The 19,669-nt window shown below is 36.1% G+C and overlaps 1 protein-coding gene across 1 annotated transcript; it reads right to left on the bottom strand.

The window, feature by feature from the left end:
• Window positions 1-3,588: 3,588 nt before the first annotated feature.
• Window positions 3,589-6,735, bottom strand: LOC141285054 (uncharacterized protein C11orf87 homolog). Its single transcript, XM_073818093.1, has 2 exons — window positions 6,582-6,735; window positions 3,589-6,131 (listed from the first exon to the last, which is right to left on the bottom strand). The coding sequence occupies exon 2, from the start codon at window positions 6,003-6,005 to the stop codon at window positions 5,568-5,570; it is 438 nt and encodes a 145-aa protein (XP_073674194.1). The 5' UTR covers window positions 6,006-6,131; window positions 6,582-6,735; the 3' UTR covers window positions 3,589-5,567.
• Between the last annotated feature and the right edge of the window lie 12,934 nt (window positions 6,736-19,669).

The raw sequence follows: 19,669 nt of genomic DNA, 5'->3' as shown, positions 1-19,669 counted from the left end.
AAATAAGTATTTGATCACTTGAGTCAAAAATGTTTAATATTTGGTACAGAAGCCTTTGTTAATAATTACAGAGGTCAAATAGTTCCTGTAGTTCTTCACCAGGTTTGCACACACTGCAGGAGGGATTTTGGCCCACTCCTCCATACAGATCTTCTCTAGATCTGTCAGGTTTCGGGGCTGTCGCTGAGCAACATGGAGTTTCAGCTCCCTCCAAAGATTTTCTATTGGATTTAGGTCTGGAGACTGGCTAGGCCACTCCAGAACCTTGATATGCTTCTTACGGAGCCACTCCTTGGTTTTCCTGGCTGTGTGCTTTGGGTCATTGTCATGTTGGAAGACCCAGCCACGACCCATCTTTAATGCTCTGACTGAGGGAAGGTTTTTGCCCAATATGTCACAATACATGGCCCCGTTCATCATCTCCTTAATAGAGTGCAGTCGTCCTGTCCCCTGTGCAGAAAAACACCCCCAGAGCATGATGCTTCCAGCCCCATGCTTCACTGTAGGTATGGTATTATTGGGATGATACTCATCATTCTTCTTCCTCCAAACATGGCGAATGGAGTTAAGACCAAAAAGTTCTACTTTGGTCTCATCTGACCACAGATTTTGCAAAAAGTAGGGCAAAAGTAACAATGCATTACTTTCCACAGAGTGCAACGATGTAACCCAATTAGTAACAATTAGTTACTTTTTACAGGGTAGTGCAATATTGTAATACATTTCTTTTAAAATTAACTTTCCCCACACTGGTAATATTTTATAATACTACTATTTTTACTGTATTTTTATCAAATAAATGCCGCCTTGGTGAGCAGACAAGACCTATTAAAAAACATAAAAAATATAGTCCTGAAATGTAAATATTTGGGATCTTAGTGTGATTCAGAGAGCAAGTGTTTGTTACTAAGTCCAAAACAGAGAAAATGTTAACGTGATGTTAATGTCGACATGTGTATGATGTGTTCATCTAGTTGGTTTTTGAAGGCAGTATAAAATAATATCCCATTTGTGTCATTTTCCATTGGTGAAAAGATTAAAAATGCTGTCTGGTGGAGCTGTTGAGAGAAGTAAATTAATTTGTAAATGTTTGTCGATTGTTTTGTTTTTTTCCACTTATGATTCATTTCTACAGTAAGATTGCAGTTATGAAATATTTACTTGCTTATCTCTAAAGCTCACTTGAATTTGTTCCTGGTTATTAGACATGACATTATGGCGCCCGGGAAATCGGTCTGAAACCTGTTTAATTGGAAGTACTTTCATACAGAAATGCTTTTTGTTAAGTCATTGTCTGAGCAAGGCAGCAGGTTTCAGATGCAGATAATATAATTTATTTGAAGACAGCTGAAATGCTGTACATTAATATTTCATCAGCAGACAATGCATAGGGTCATTTGGACATAATGGACAGATAGATATACAGCAGTCAAATGTAGCTATATCAAGTTTATCAATTTTCCTTGCAAGTTTACATTTTGATTTGAAGGTTGAATAACTTTTAAATCACTTTTATTTATTTTTGTTCTCAAGGAGCTTTAAGCTAAAACAATGATTATCTACATGTGTTTATGTCTTGGCAATGTCATGCATGTGAATGCATGCTGGTGTTTTGTTAGTTGTAATTGTTTAAATAAATAAAAAACTTCTATTTAATTATTATTTTTTTTTAATTAGTCAGTTTGTTGGGCCAGTTAAAATCTAAAAAACAATCCCTCGATGTTGAGAGCTGCTGTTATTTAGCATTCTTTCCATTTTTCATGCTGCTATGCCATGCAAGGCCAACTATAGTGATAGATTCATTCAGGAAAACCTTTACTGACCTTGACATTTTGATGCAGATTTGCGTCTGGAATAACGTTGTGTTATGATGTGGGGTTTGAAAATCACTCTGATAAATCACCAAACACTTCCATTATGTGGGATGAAATAGCTAACGTACAGAAGACATATGAATTCAGCAAAAAGAAAACATTTTATAAACTTTCAGATTAATTACAGTCATCCAACCGCAATCTTCTTCTTTTATCATAGCGAATAATAAATTGACACACTAATGCGATGTGGGCCGAGAGAGCCGTTACGTGTACAGAGCGCTGCGGCGGCAGCCCACACACACTGAGACATAGAGAGGAGAGTGGGCTGTGTAGTGGGCACAAGTTTGGCACAGTGAGGAACACACAGGTGTATTTACTCAAACGCTCTCTGATTGGCTGCAGGGGAGGCGCAAAGATCTCCCACATTTTCTGTTTATTCTTTTCCCTTTTGTCACTGCTATCACACACTAACCGCTCTGCTCGTTCAGTTCGAGAAGAAAGCAAAACAGTGAGCAAAGATGAGAGGAGATGTTGTTCTTTAGCCAGCAGTGCTCCTCTGTCTCTATTGTTCATGTCCCACACAAAGTGGAAACTGCAGCAGTCAAGCAATTAGCCTTTTAACATAGATGAAGGGATGATAATTATTTGATTTGTGAAGGGTGATTGGATTCAGCTCCAAAGCACGGTTTAGACAGCTGACAGCTGCGCTTTACTCCTGTGTTTCACATCCTACACCTCCGTCAGGAACACGCCAACAGCAGCTTTGTGTTTCACTGTGAGCCATTCAGCACTGAACTGAGAAGGACTTTCACATTACAATTCAATTGCTGAACTTGAATTGAGGTTTTAAACAGGATACTGAATTGATAAAATTTCAAGAAGTAGAACTAAAATGATTTTTAAAATATAAAACATCAAAGAACTCTCAGTTTTATCTCAAAAACCAAAGTATGTGAGGAAACAGTTAAAAAAGTTTAAATGAAAAGTATTCAAAAAAGATAGAATGATAGAATAACAGAACAATAGATAGATAGATAGATAGTATAACAGACAGAACAATAGATAGATAGATAGATGATAGATAGATAGATAGATAGATAGATAGATAGATAGATAGATAGATAGATAGATAGATAGATAGATAGATAGATAGATAGATAGATAGATAGATAGATAGATAGATAGAATAACAGACAGAACAATGGATAGATAGATAGAACGATAGATAGATAGATGATAGATAGATAGATAGATAGATAGATAGATAGATAGATAGATAGATAGATAGATAGATAGATAGATAGATAGATAGATAGATAGATAGATAGATAGATAGATAGATAGATAGATAGATAGATAGATAGATAGAATAACAGACAGAACGATAGATAGAACGATAGAACGATAGATAGATAGATAGATAGATAGATAGATAGATAGATAGATAGATAGATAGATAGATAGATAGATAGATAGATAGATAGATAGATAGATAGATAGATAGATAGTATAACAGACAGAACAATAGACAGACAGACAGATTTAAACACTGCACTTTAAGACTCAGCGATAACTGCAAAAACTATGATGATTAGCATGCTTCTTAAGTTATGGTGTTTTTTAATTCAATGATGATTTCTATGAATATTTCTGTAATCTATTTAGGCTACAGTTCTTTTAAGAAAGTGGCCTAGATCTGCCTAAACAATAAGGTGTAGTTTTCGATAAAGAGTGTGTTTGAATTCAAATAATGACTCACCAATTTGCACAATACTTTATTAGTAATTCAAAATCGTATGCATTGAACAAAATAAAAACAAAAATTCAAACTGCGATCTGTTACAATACGTGATTTCGGTCTATAACTTCCATTTCCGGTTCAACACAACGTCAAGAAAATACATGAAAATAACCTGTACTCTTGTTACTTATTGATTGTTACACTAGTTTAGAATGATAAAAAATATAATACTCGATCATTAGCGTTATAGTAATCTAGAGCAAAAATGCAAAAAAGAGAGCATTAATACAGAGCTGTAACACAAAACCCAAATGCCTCAGGTTACATAAGTTTTACTATGATTATACAGTGCCATGAACAAAACAAGTATAGGCTATACTACCACTAGCAGCTGCAGTTGCACATTAACAGTCTCGGGGATAAAGGGGTTAAAACACTAAACCTATTCATGCCAAGCCAGAATGGCACGAATTGCGCTTCTATCTTGAAAAAGCCACTGAGATAAAGGAAAATCCCAATATTTGTCAAAAGAAACAGCAATGTTGCCTAAAAGAGTAACACCTAAGAGTTTCCGAAACCCAAATCAAATGAAATCGTTGTGAGTTGTGTTGAAGTTCTACACGATAAAAGACCGTCGTCTCTGTCCTTATTTCAGCACTGGACAGCGTCTGTACAGACTTTATACAAGAGAACCGTCCCTTTAACTTTGAGGAACTTCACTACTCCTTCACCGCTGAGTAATAAACTCTGGAGTACTGTCAGCAGGTCCATAATTTGTCCATGGTGACGACCCTGTTTACAATTATTCCTCCTGGTGGCACAACAATATGAAGAAGAGTGGATGAGACAATCCGCATGTACAGATGCTGGGCCCGTATCCTAAAGGAACGCTAATGGCACGTCTGTCACAATTTTTAGACAATCCTAATGGGATAAAACCAAATCTTACTGGATTTACTGAAATTCTATCTAAAAGAGGCTTGAGAAAAAAGAACAGGCATCTCAGTTCATCCAGCAGAATGTTATTTGTTTATTTATTTTTTCGATGATTCATGTTTGATCCAGTTTGGATTGGCTCCAGATTGCGATTCAGTAAAATCCTACTGAATGTTATTCTGAGGGGTTTTTATGCTCTGAATTGTTATACGAATCCATTATTGGACTGGCTGATTGATGTCTTTTTACCCTCAAAATTTTAATTCTATATATGACTCCTGTTTTGTCCCAGTTGGGCTGAATCTGAATTATGATACAAATTCCGTTAATATTCAGTAAAATCCTTTCAGATTAATTAATTAATTTCCCCCCAAGAACTAATATTTTTCTTTTTAGATGATTTTCATTCAATCCTATATCAACAAAATGATGAACATTCAATACAATCCTACTGGATTAATTGATTAATATAATTTTCACAGAATTCAGGAGTTTATTTGATTTAACAAGCGTTTCTATTTGATCTCATTGGCATTGACTCCTAATTATGATAGAACTTTCTTAAATATTCAATTAAATCCTATTAGATTTTAATTTTTCCAATAGGAATGTATGACACACTCTCTTGTTTGATTAAATTATAGGATTGGAATTGGGATAGAAATTCTATTAATATTCAGTACGATTCTTTTAGAATTGTTCTTTATTATTATTAGAGGGTTTCTGTTTGATCTCATTAGCTCTGACTTCTAATTATGATAGAAATTCCATTCATGTTCTATAAAATCCTCTTAGATGAGCTCATTAATGCCTTTTCTTTTCATTTTATCCTATAGGATCTTACTCGATACTTTCTTTGTTCGATCCCGTTAGGATTGGCTCGTAATTGTGATAGAAGCATTCCTTATAGTCTTCCTCAGACCGTTCCTAGATCTCTTCCAAAGCCTCCTCCGGGATCTACGATGAAACTTATCAACTCTACTGCTTATACAAAGAATCGATATATTCCGTAGGTAATATCATGTGAATACAGAGGTTATGTACAGCGTCCTCCAAAGGCTGGCACTGCGTTATCAAGACACAGCGACCGATTCCAACAAGTTATCATCCTTCGCCTGTCCCGAGTGTCTCACGTCCTCTGTCACGCCAGGGTCTTCCGCGTTTGGATCACTCTTGCGCACTGCCGCGGGGGGTCTCACCATGATGCACTGCCGGACCACCGGCTTGCCTTTGACCGCTTTGGGACTGCAGTTGTCGCGCTCGTACTCCTCCTGGGCTTTCTGTATCTTGCGCTTTTTCATCTTGCTTTTGTGAAAGTGGAAGGTCGTGACGGACACGAATATTATCCCAATGATCATCGCGATGAGCACGAAAAGCACGGCGGTGGACGAGAACGCCTGGAACAGCTGATCCACCCGGTCAAAGCAGGTGCCATTGCTGGTCCGAGCGGTTCCGTTTAAGGCACAGTGGGGAATGGAAAGCGCCAGTCTCTCCAAGGTCCGGGCACTCATTTAGTCCGGTTCAGGCAGTGTCTCTATTGCAGGGAAGAATTGAGGAGACGAACGCGAATGGAAATGTCCAGCCCTGCGAACGCGGCGCTATATTGCATTCATTTCTCTTGAGGGAAACAAGTCCACCTAAAATAGATCCAATGAGGAATCCAGCGTTAGAAAAGAGCATGTGCGGAAGAAAAAAATCAATTACATTTCAAGTCACGTTACACTTTGACGTAGAAATCGTCCTTTAAAACACTTTCAAATCCACACCTTTGACGCATTCACACAATCTCTTTCAGAACAAAAGCGAACCTCTGCTGCTCGCGAACTTGTGCGCAAATAATGTCGCGTTTGCGTAACATTCTCGCAGCCAGTGCTCCCCAAGCTAGTCTTTCACAATTACAGAAAAGCATTCATTTGCTTCAGCATTGGTTTCTCAACTGCGGCATTCCTTCAGATCAGCCAGCAAGCAGGGCTGTTCGTCAATGACAATCTGAAGGAAAGCCTAAAGTAGCTCACAAACGGGGAAAAGAGATAACGAGCTTCAATCAAACGAACATGCGAAGATCTACATTAAAACCGGTAGTTTACCTGCCTCTACTGTGGGGATGTCGCTGCTCCGGAGGCGAAGACCGGTCGTGGTTGCAAATTCTGGAGAAAAAGGAGAGGAATCCAGCCAATCGCTGCAGCTAGCAATGACGTATCGCCTTTGATAATCCAAACGCTCCAGCAACCCCATTCAGACATACAGTATGTTTAGATGACTATACATGGTTCGTTATTCACATGCATGGGGGTTAAACAAGGGTACGTGCCAACGTGTCAACAAACGTCCCCTCTCTGCTATTTGACTCATGCACCCGCATTTATGATAACTTTACGCATAAGAGAATGACATGCGACAACTTTCCGTCATTGGAAATGAGAATAAAGAGTTAACCATATTCAGTAGTATTCGCTATAGGGATAGCAAGTGCTTTTCTGTTAAACTATTGCTTTAAAACGATTTTGGAAGGCGCAATCTTGGTGTGTCGCGTAATTTGTCATTTGGTGACATGGAACGGTTAAATATCCACTAAATGGAATCATTTTAAACAAAACTATTTTAACGATGTATTTATGTACATCTACAATGAATTGATTAACACTCTGAAACTGATCGCAATTATACTGAAAGGGTAGGTTGCTCAGGTGAATGGGACGCGCTTTTGTGTTTACATAAACGTTTGGGAACACCATTGAATAGTTGTAGCTACTCTTTGTAACGTTGAATGTTTTTAATAGGGAATGTGCATTATGTCAGGTTTAAGGCAGCTAAACAGACTTCCAGTCGTTGTGCTCTAGCTCGCCCTGTAACCACATGATTAACCACACAGAAACACTAGCAGCGTGTTCATAAATGACTTGAGAATGCCTTTTAAAGTCCGATTCAATTATTGCAAATATATAATTACAAATATAATACTTAGTTATAATTTGAATTTAAATCTACTGAATGGAACGACTTCTGTAAATGCATTTTTTCAGTATTATGTGCTCATAAACATGCTATCATCCACACGCAGTGTTGGGGGTAACGCATTACAAGTAACGCGAGTAACGTAATATTATTACTTTTTAATATAACTAGTAAAGTAACGCATTACTTTTTAATTGACAAGAAAATGTCTGAGTTACTTTTTCAAATAAGTAACGCCAGTTACCTTTTTCCCCATTTACTGATTAAAAGCTCTACTGTCCCCATGTTGAGAGAAATTGTAAGATGTTGTTTAGTTCAAGAATAAATGTGAACAAGCATTAATTTATCTCACTCACTAAAAAAAACAGAAACAGTATTCTTCAAAATGGATAAAAAAAAATGTGAAATTCAACTCAGAAAATGACACAAAATGATGTTTTATTAACAAGGTTCGGGAGGAGCACGATCAGATAATCAACCAATTTGGCACAGGTGTAATTCGTTTACTCAATCATCCTAACCAGCACAACACGTATATAAACAGACCGCCTTCTTACCTCCGTCCTGTGATAGTTTCTTGGCATCCCTCCTTCACCCCAATTCCCCACTTCTAATCTGTTTTTATCCCATACTATGGATAGGGGGAGTTCTCTGGGTTCTGCTTGTATTCCGGGCCTGGAGCCCTCCCCCAGGACAGCACGCCAAAATATGCTTTCTACTTGCTCAAGCAGATTAGAGGTAAGGGCGAACTCGTGAACCTGCAATAATTAAGCATGTTAAATAATACAAATATCCTTTATGCATTTAACCCCATTTTATTAACCGATGTCTTTGCTGCTGACCTTCGATGATCAAATTCATCCATGCTAATAAGCAAAAATTATAATTTAACATTTGTTTTCCTTTTTCTACTGCTAAAGAGTTGACTTTTTTATCTGCAGTCGACTGTGCAGACGTGAATTTACTTTTCTCTAAGCCTGAGGCTTTTGGAGTGAAATGGTTTTTACATTTGCAAAAAATAAAACTTTTTATATTAAAAACAAACAAGCAAGCCCAGATTTAAAAAGTAACGCAAACGTAACGCATTACTTTCCATAAAAATTAACTAAGTAATGTAATTAGTTACTTTTTTGAGGAGTAACTCAATATTGAAACGCATTACTTTTAGAAGTAACTTTCCCCAACACTGTCGACACGACATTGGATTATAGTGTTACAATAAGTTTTATGCCACATAAAAAAATAATAATAATACAACAAGCTACTACAAATAAAAAAAAAATTATGCAGTTAAATTTAATAAGGAAAAAACATCAGTACTTGATGGCAACTAACCACATAAAAGGTAACAGCCTACACTTTAAGTTTATAGCTCAATATTTTATAGCCTATGTAATTAAAAAAGTTGATGTCAACCATTTCAATAAAGATAGCTAAAAATAATGTGTTGAACACTGTGTAATGCCCTATGGCCAAATTAACGTTTTTGATTGCTTTGTTAATTGTTTTGACAGTAAATTGTCCTTTACACATCAGGGATTGATATGAAGAGGTTTATTTATTTTTTATTTTTTTGCAAATGTATCACTTATTACTGTGTTGCTGTTCAGTAAATTCTTCTTTAAAAAAAATAATGTAGAAATTTCCTTCATATTAACATGTTACACTGGACCATGTTGTTTTTTTTTTTGTTTTTTTTTTTTGTTTTTTGAGTGATTCCAAGTCAACATGCTTTGTCCTCCAAATCTATTCAAGTTCCAGTTTAGTAGCAAGGATGCCAATTTATCAGTTCTGAAGTTTATCCAACTCTGATTTCCAGTCACTTGCTATAAATCAAACCCTCAAAATGTAGACCATAACAGTGGCAGCACTGAGCACTTTGATTCAGTATCTTTCTTGGCTCTTGGTTTGTTGACAGCTTACATCATTGAGATCATTTTTGACTGGTTTCCAAAAGGATTAGACCGGTTTCTGAGGAACTGTCACAATGGAAACTGCCATACAGAGCAAAAATAATTAAGGTGCTGCATTGTCAGAACATCTGGAGGTGTTTTCTAGATTCCAGACACTGTTTAGAAGGATTTTCCAGGCTGTTGCTTGCAGTACATTGACTCTTACACAAATAAGGTGCTTTAAAATGTCTTTCACAGCAATGCCATTAAAGAACCATTTTTGGTTCCTCAAAGAACCATTCAGTCAAAGATTCTTTAAAGAACTATCTCTTTCTTACCTTTTTATAATCTAAAGAACCTTTTGTGAAACAGAAAGGTTCCTCAGATGTTAAATGTTCTTAATTGCACCAGTTAGACAAAAAGGGTTCTTTTATGGCATCGTGAAGCACCTTTATTTTTAAGAGTGTCTGTTGAGAGGACAGGGTTTGAAAAAGGGCACAAGATGAAATTACAGTTCTTAGGTCTGTCCACTTAAATAATTGGATGTTCTGTCAAGACACGAGCAAGAGCATTAAAACCCCACAGAGACCTTCACCCTGACTGCCAAGATGAAGATGATCCATACCTGTAGCTCTCAAACTGAGATTCATTGCATTCCAGTGAGAAATCAGGTGGGTAAAAATTGAACTCACTTTCACTGTTTGAGTTTGTGCTTGCAGCCGTCTTGCCAGTCAAGAAGTGTCGATCTCCGAATGCGAATGAAAGGACTCCATAGGATGAAATATTAGGCTTATATGAGGCTCTTTTTACAACTAGAAGGTTAATATTGTTTTTCACTTGCGACAAAACAACGAATTAGCCGTGCATTTAAATGGAAATATGCTTTAGGAGCTATCCATCCTCGCATTCGGAGATCGACACGTCTTGACTGGCAAGACGGCCGCGAGCGGAAACCCAAACAGTGAAAGTGAGTTGTTCAAAAACTTTCTTTTTAGTAAACTCTGTGTACACAAACAATGTTCTCAATGCTTGAGTTCATGTGTAGAGACCCAGGCGATACTTCGAGCAAAGTTTCATGGTGTGTCGAGCCTTCTTAGTGTTGTAAAAATATCGATTTTGATGCGCTCAAATTTATGCCTAGTATTCCCATTCACCGGCCATTGAAAACAAAACAAAATCACAGTCAATTTCAAAAACGGCTTGTTTGTCGTAATTATGCTTTTAGATATATGTTTGTCTCATTTACAGTAAAAAAAAAAAAAAACAGCCCAGGTTGCATTTTGGCAATAGTTATCCTTTAACTCAACCAGTGTGTTATTCCAGCTAACACAGAAAATGTGTTGATTTTTTCTACACACTATTGTGTTATAAATACACACTTTGTGTCAAGTATGTGTTATTTTTGAACAAATCTTGTATGCAATAAAGACACAGCAAACTAACTTATAACTCAAAAAGGTTAAAAAAAGAGAGGTAAACAATCACAATACAATCACAGTCATTTCAACATTTTAATTGTTCCTTGAGTGAAACGTTGTTAATGGTTTATAAAGTTTATACTTTAAATAAAAAAGTGGTATTTGACAACCTCTTAAGCATTAATCGTTTTATTTACATATTTTCATCTGCATACAAATGATGGTGAGGGTCTTGAGATGAAGTCTCTTGTTTGTCTCTTGTCACGTCAGTAACTGCCACAAGCGCTTCAGGAGTGTCTTCCATTCAAAGCTGCAAGAGTAAAATAAAGATACTTTTGTTATTCATAGGCTACACATAATGAATATTGTAAAATATTGATAGCTAAAAAGGCAAGAAAAGCTTAAGCATTATGGCAGTTTGCACAACACATGGCACCACGAATCAGTTGATTTTCAATGAGAATGACGCGATGAACGGCATGCATTTCCTCATGTGAAGCGCTACAGCGTGTCAATGATTAATTAAAGCTGCAAGCAGCGATGGGTGGGCCCTCGCACCGGGCTCACCGCCGACCTGTGGCGAATGGTGGGCACTATGCTCTTAACATAGTAAATTTAGGAGGAATATGTCAAAGTCATTTAGATGTGCCAGATTTGTTGCTGCCACCTGGTGGTGCTATGTGTATAACTGGATATTGGCATGCAGATGTCTTCAGGCCAGCGATTTTATCAAACATATGAAGTTTGGTGCAGATTGAACATGGCATGCTTGAGAGTAATACATAACATATCCTGCTGCCAACAGGTGGTGCTATTACGAAATATTGGCTTTTAGATGTGTTCAGGCCAGGACTATTGCCAAACATGTCAAGTTTGGTGCAAATTGTACATTGCATGTTTAGGTTAGTGTAAAACAAGTAATTTGCTGTTGCCAGCAGGTGGCGCTGTGACTATAACTGAATATTGGCCAGGAGTCTTATCAAACATGTGAAGTTTGGGGCTGATTGGACATTGCATGCCTGAGTTACAGTAACTTCCTGTTTTATGTCTTTAACAACATGCTTTAGCACTAAGTAAGTGTTGCTAGCATGTTTGAGTACGTTTTAAACTAGTTTAGCACTCAATGGCTTTTTTAGTGTGTTGCTAATAGTGTATCACAGTGTTAAACATGTCACTTCCTGTTGACAGTAGGTGGCGCTGTGACTATAACTGAATATTGGCATGTAGATATCTTCAGGTCAGGACTGTTCTCAAACATGTGAAATTTGGGGCTGATTGGACATTGCATGCCTGAGTTACAGTAACTTCCTGTTTCATTGCATTAAGAGTATGCTTTAGCACTTAGCTAAATGTTGCTAACATGTTTCTAGCATGTTGCTACCCTATTTAACACTTGTTGATATTTTTAAAATGTTGCTGGGCTTCCACAACAGTATTAAACATGTGACTTCCTGTTGCCTGTTCACAATTAATCTAACAAAATAAACTATAAAGCTTGTTAAAATAAGCTCCCACTGTCGAGATGTGCAGCAGGCGCATCGCCATTCATGAGGCAGTTTTCCGGCTGTCATGTATATGCGCCAAATGCCCCTCGACGTCTACAAACGATCACAAAAGACATTTTAAAAACGTATAATGGCAAATACAAACATTTCTTACCTTCACACATCGAAGTTATGTCTGCTGACGATGAAAACTTGAAGCACAAGGAAATTCGCTTTTCTCAGTCGAATACACTCATGAAGTGAGACAAGCAGCAATGTGATTGGCTGATATTTACCACATATTGTGATGGACACACTGTGTTGGATATTTTCTTTTTTTCTTTTTCATTTTTAACACACATTTAACACAAAATAACACAAAATGTGCTAAAATAGACATAACACAAACATCCTTTTTGAGAGTGTATAAATATGTAAAATATAGACTGTAAATTCCCTTTTGGCATACAGTATATTTGTATTGTTTGCAGCTTTATTTTATGTGAATCTCATTGGTCTTATTATTCCCCCGAAAATCAAAAGAAAAAAGCAAAATAATAATAATTTGCTTAAAAAACATTACTCTTAATTTTAATTTAATTTAATTTGAATGGTATGAACAGTGTTTTTTTTTTACTTTAAAACCGTAAAAATACTCAATGAAAATAAAGAAATAGTACAAATATTAAATAATACATATGACAAAATTGCTCACCAGTAAAACATCCAAATGCATTACAGTAATGAAATATACTTAATTATAATAAAAATAATGTCACCCTGCAGTGATATAGACGTTTTTCCTGAACACGGAAGTAAGTCCGACTCTTAACTGAAAGAATGCTTTGCATTTCCGGTCTGCATTGTTTCTAGTCAAATTAGGGTATATTCCGAGCTAATAAACTAATGTTAAACCTATTAAAATGTTTTTAAAAAGCACATGGCTCCATAGCGCCATCACTTGGCAATGTCGCAATGACCGTCATTTGTCAGTGCCTCACTTTAATGAGTGTGATGACACGAAGCAGCGGACGTTAACTACATTAAAAACACATGGACGCTATTTGAATGAGTTCCTATGGAAACCAGAACAGAAAAGCATTCAATCTGACGTTAGAATTCGTAATGGTGGCGCTCATCGTTTACTCAGGAAAAAGGTCTATAAGATTTAACAATAAATAAATAATATTTGAAACTATATTTTAAAAAGCAATTCTTTTTGAGATTGAACTAGGTACAAATTCTCTCCAGCTTTCAGTTGTCAAGTAAAATGTTTAACCTTCCGTAATGAGAAATAAATGTGTTGGCCCTCGGGAGCCTCACATTCCCGGCCATATGCTGCGACGCAGTACGAGGTGTTAACCTTCCAGTTAAAGATTGTTAATGAAATCCACAAGTCGTCATACACGGCCGTCCCTCATGTACTACTACTAAAGACAGAATGCTTTAATCGGCCACTAATCTATTCCAAAGGCCTCGCCAATCCCCGTAGAGATTAATTATTACATCGTTTGTCCTGTGCTCGATAAATGTGCAAAGTGACCTCCATTATCGCTCCACCTGCTCAGCATCTTCTGTCAATTAATCTTTTAGAATCCAGCACCTCTGATAATCGTTGGAGTGACCAAATTAATAATTCCAGCATAATAGCATTTCAACATTTATTTATTCATTTTTTAAAAGATCAAACTTGCAATTTCACCCAGTGTACAATAAAATAGCAAAATTAAATCTCAAACTTACTGTAAGTTGAACAGGGTAAACAAATCATATCAAGAGACCACAATAATGTGGATATTTTGGGTTGTGTGCGGCACTTTATAAGACTATATAAAAATATATCATATTAAAAGCCCTAAAACCAAACTTGACCTGAACAACTGCATAGCTACACTGGGAAAAATCTATGCAATGCACAAGCAAAGACTAAATCAAAATGCAAAATGCAGAAAAAATATATAAATAACTTATTTTATTAGCTCTATTTAAATGAAAAGCATTATGTAGTAATTGTTTACTTTAATACAGTAAAAATAGAAAGTACTCAAATCTAGTTGTAATTATCATTTTAGTGTCCTGACATCTCTTTGGCATCAGTCCTATATGGGACAGACATCCCAGAACAAAAGCAGTTATACATCATGTACATCCTTTCTACACAGACTGAATCGATTCCAGCCCAAAAAGGAATAATCGTCCAACTTCAAGGACAGAAGCGCATTCCTATCATCCAGAATAACCTACTTTGACATTACAGTTAATGTTTTTTTTTTTCTTTTAATGAGATGGAGACTGAAGTAAGTAATAGTACTAATGGTTCTTAATTAAAATAATTGATGATTGTAACCTTGAATATGATTATGGACTGCTGCAATGTTAATGGTAGACTGCTATATATAAAAACATACCTTGATTATAAATCACTTGAGGTAGGTTATATGTATGTTATGAAGATTAAAACTGTACATTTAAAGATTTTCTGAAGAGGTGCATCACAATATTCACAGAACTAACATGGATCCAGGACCCTTGTTTGCTGAATGCTTTTCCCATCAAGTCAAACTCATCCAGTTCTATTTTTAACTAATTTAGCTATTATTCTGACATTGTTATGGAAGCAGACCGACAACTGAAGTAAGTGAAGATACAGATGTTTATTTTTACAGCAGAGCAGCAGAAGAAGAATGACGTGCAGAAAAAGGTAAGTATCGCAGTTCAGAGTTGAAGTAGTTGACGAAGGATATTCAATGAGCTGATGGTTGTATGTTTCCTTTTCCAGGAACGAAAGGAGGAGATCTTCCGAACGGTGTGTCCACACCGTTCTCCACACAACAGACAGACTTACGACTTACTTAAGCCAGAACCATGGCTGTGTCTGCTCTTACAGGAAAAATAAGATGGACAGTATTTAAGACAGACAGACAGATAGATAGATAGTAAATCATAACTAATCATTTTTCACCTCCACATTTCAGGAGTCACCATTCGTAACAAGCGTGAGCCAAATCCATGTCTCGAGACGTGACCCTCTTCAGCATTCTCTGCCCGCTGCTGTTAGCTTGTCCCTAATCAATCTCCAAAATTCAAACACAGTGAAAGGCTTTCAGCGCTATGAAGTGCTCTGTTTCCACATAAATCAGTCATCTCAAACATCTCTAGTGCATAGTAATGAAGTGCTCTGAGCTCACAAGAGTGTTCGAGTTGCTCTACTATCAGTTATCACTGTCTGTGGAGGACGCAAAGCAATCCTGAACTCTGGATAAGACTTAACTGTGGCAGCTAGCATGAAAAGAAAACAATCACATCCTCCCACATCTCTACATATAAGTGTGCCCTTTAAATACAAAGTCAGGTAATTCACCCTCCCTCGCTGCGGAGCATATTTATGCTGTGATTGTTTTACTGTCAATGTAAGGAAGGTTACGGGTGGAGAAGGTCATGATGTGGGAGGGAAAGCAATTTTGCTCCACCCATCACATTAACTAAAGCACACATCTACTGTATGTTTTAGCCTTTGTGCCAGAGGTTTGGAAGATCACATTGGACTCTGTCTCCATCAAGTGGATGTTTCATGTACATCTCTTCCTCGTATGATTTTTTAAAATATATATTTTCAGTTGCTGTATACAGAGCCTTGCGAAATTATTCATACCCCTTCATTTTTTTCACATTTTGTTATGTTGCTCCCTTATGTTAAACTACTTTAAATTACTTTTTTCCCACATCAATCTACACACTGCAAAAAAATGCTTTTCTTACTTAGATTTTTTGTCTTGTTTCCAGACAAAATATCTAAAAATTCTTAAATCAAGAAGGATTTTCTAGACAAGAAAAAAATATTGTCCTGTTTTCAGAAAAAATAAGTCAAAATTATGCATGTTTTTGCTTAAAACAAGCAAAATAATCTGCCAATGGGGTAAGAAAAATAATCTTATTTCAAGCAGACAACTAGATTATTTTTCTTACCCCATTATCAGATTATTTAGCTTGTTTCAAGCAAAAACTCACTTAATTTTAACTTATTTTTTCTGAAAACAAGACAATATTTTTTCCTTGTCTAGAAAATCCTTTTTGATTTAAGAATTTTTTGATGTTTTGGCTGGAAACAAGACAAAAATTCTAAGTAAGAAAAGCATTTTTTGCAGTGCACTCCCTACTCCATAATGGAGTAGGGAGTGAATAAAAAATAAGTTTTTAACATTTGTGCAAATTTATTACAAATAAAAAACTGAAAAGATCCCGTTGCATAAGTATTTATACCCTTTTCTGGGACACTCGAAATTTAGCTCAGGAGCATTCATATTGCTTCTAGATGTTACTACACTTCGAGTGGAGTTCAACTGTGGCAAATTCATTTGAATGAGTCTGATTTAGAAAGGCACACACCTCTCATAAAAGGTCTAACAGCTGAAAATGCATATCAGAGCAAAAACCAAGTCCTGAGGTCAAGATAACTGCCTGTAGAGCTCAGTGACAGACTTGCGTTAAGGCGATGATCTAGGGAAGAGTTCAGAAAAAAAAAATCTGCATTGAAGGTTGACAGAAGCATTGTCCATAATGGAAGATGATTGGAACAACTAGGACTCTAGAAAATGTCTGCCAGCCCCCATCCAAGCTGACAGAGATGGAGAGGTGAAAAGGGGAGGCAAAGAATGGCAGATAATTGCCAAATGCAGATGTGCAAAGCTTGTCACATCAGACCCATAAATACTTGAGGCTGTAAAGGTGCTTCAACTATGTACTGAGTTAAGGGTATGAATACTTATGCAATGTACTTATTTCAGTGTTTTATTTTTAATAAATTTGTCAAATTGGCAAATCTGGTTTTTGCTTTGTCATTATTATGGTGTATGGAGTGTAAATTGATGTGGGGGAAAATTAATTTAGAGCAGTTTAACATAATGCTGCAACAAAACAAAATGTGACAAAAATGAAGGGGTATGAATACTTTTGCAAGGCACTGTACATGTTGTGCATGAGGCTTATTGTTGAGCCTGTTCATGTTCAGTGTCTACTACAATTCACTTTTTCTAATATACAGTGGGAATCCAAAATAGACAACCACCTATAATTTCCTAAATTTCCAGACCACTGCTTAGTCCTATTTGAAGTTATCCTAACAGGAGTAGAAGGGCAGTTTTTTAAGCATATTTCATAAATGAATTGCACTCTGAAGCACAGTACAAATAAGATATCTGAAGTAAAAAAAAAAAAAGCTTTAGAAATGGATTCAAAGTTCATTTTGTGCTTCAGAACAGCCATCTGCTACACCCACCAGTTAGAGCTCTTCCAGAGGGCACTACCCTGTCAAGCCTGGACTCTTAGGGTTTGATTTCTTCCACCTGTTTATCATTTGCTTGTTTTAGTTTGCCTATTTAAGCTGTGTTCCCCCTTGCTTTCTTTACATAGTCTTGTTACTGTTGCGGGTGATCTGTACAAAGGAGTTTTACTTGGTTGGTGCCATAGATTTGGATCAGTGTACTAATAACCGTACAGAATCTGAAAATGTTTACAATGGGAATTTACATGATAATTTGACTTTGTTATTATATGTGAAATTATACACAAATATACAATACTTCCATAGTTTTTCATGATATTTTCATTAATTCTTTTATGACAGTTAAATACATATTATAAATGTGATAGAAATATTATTAGATTATTTACTTTTATAAATTTGGCAGATGCTTTTAAGGAATTTAAACTGCACTTATCAAATGTATGTGTTCACTGGGAATCAAACCAAGCTGTGTTTACATTTTATTATTTAATGGTCTGTTATTAAACTAAATTTTTTTAGATTCCTTTTGAAAAGTCCATTCAAATATATTTTCTAAAAGTTATTTAGATTAGATTATACTCCTCTTATAATACAACCCATATCCCAACTGTGTTTCTTTGACACCCAAAGTAGATGCAATTATGTGCTTGGATTGTCGTGAACTAATTCAAAATATCAGCATATTTTACTTTAGACATCAATCGATAAGTAATCAATTAGCAATGTCTGTGCAAAATGCAAACTCTCAGTTCTGTCTGTAAACATGAGAAGCTTTCCAAGCACCTCATGGTTGATCTCTCCTCAGGACGGCCACTGACTCTCACGTGGCTTCAAATAGTAAATGGAGGGCCACATACAGTAGTGTATCACCTCTTTGAGATGTTACTTACCTGTATTACTTACCTGTTGAGTAATAAATATAAACTGTTCAAATGAGAGGCTTTACCTCTCTAAAACTGATGCATAACATCAATGGTTCATATTTTCATGATATTTAAAGTCTTTAATGTGGCACACAGGTGAGGCCATGAGAGGATCCACTGATGCAGCTGTAACAGAATCCTCTTAAACCAGAGCAGCTTCAGCAGGAACCTCTGTGACCAAGGAGCTGAGAGAGGAGCTCTGGGACTGGAGCAGCTTGGTCACCTGAACTTTCCAAGGCTACAATGTAATGTTATTATTTATTTATTTATAGAGATTATTTATTTATTACACATTTATACAGTAAGATTATTTAGATACGTATCATTTATTTATTTAATAAACATTTAGCACAACTGTTAATGTATGTTTCATTTGTACAGTGGCCCCCAAAACATTAGGCCACATTTCAATCTGATTCAAATGTTGTGCTTGAGCAATACAACTAAATACTCTTTTAGGACACTTGTGTTCATGACTTTGTGTTTTTTTTTTCCCAGCCACATGAGAGCTATATCACTTATTTCAAGAAAAAAACTCTCTCTTTCTCTTTTTTTATTACTAATGTACATCCTTCCACCAATCTAAATTTCAGATATTTGCTGTTTAAAGTATAGGCTGATTCTTTCCAGGTTCTTTCTTTTCTAATCTTTCCTCATGACTTGTTTTGATATACCTTTCTAAGACAACGGTTATAAATATTCGTATAAACTTATAAACTGAATAATTATTAATAGAACAATTAATAGAGTATATTAATATTCGTTATATTCGTTAATATTCGTTAAATTTGTTCAAAATTATCAGGTCTTAAATAAGTTAGCACAAAAATACTTTTCTACATTGTTCATGGAACTTTTTTTCTGAAACGCCATAAATTAGTAAGAAATCATTTCATTCAATACTCTTATCGAACAATTATAAATCGTGAATCGAATCGACTCGCTTGATACTCAAAGATTCGCACGCTACTTTGGTGCAAAGAACAGAAAGTGTCACTGAATGAATCTTTTTGGCAAACTCAAGTAAAAGATTCGAAACACTGACTGAATCAAAATAAATCCCCACCAATGCGTTCCTCCAAAAGAATTCGCTGGTACTGTACTAAGGTACTAACAGTACTAACACATTAAATCGCATCTCGACTCTACTCGCTGTTGCCCGATTAAAAAAATCCTCCATTATTGACATAAAAATTGTGTAATTGGACACAGACTCCAA

The sequence above is a fragment of the Garra rufa genome, chromosome 14 (assembly GCF_049309525.1).
Source record: "Garra rufa chromosome 14, GarRuf1.0, whole genome shotgun sequence".
Taxonomy (NCBI): Eukaryota; Metazoa; Chordata; class Actinopteri; order Cypriniformes; family Cyprinidae; genus Garra; species Garra rufa.
Note: the sequence above shows the minus strand (reverse complement) of the source record. Positions and strands in the feature narration are given on the sequence as shown.

Coding starts and splice junctions, on each gene's coding strand:
- LOC141285054 (XM_073818093.1), bottom strand. CDS start 6,005: ATGAGTGCCCGGACCTTGGAGAGACTGGCGCTTTCCATTCCCCACTGT.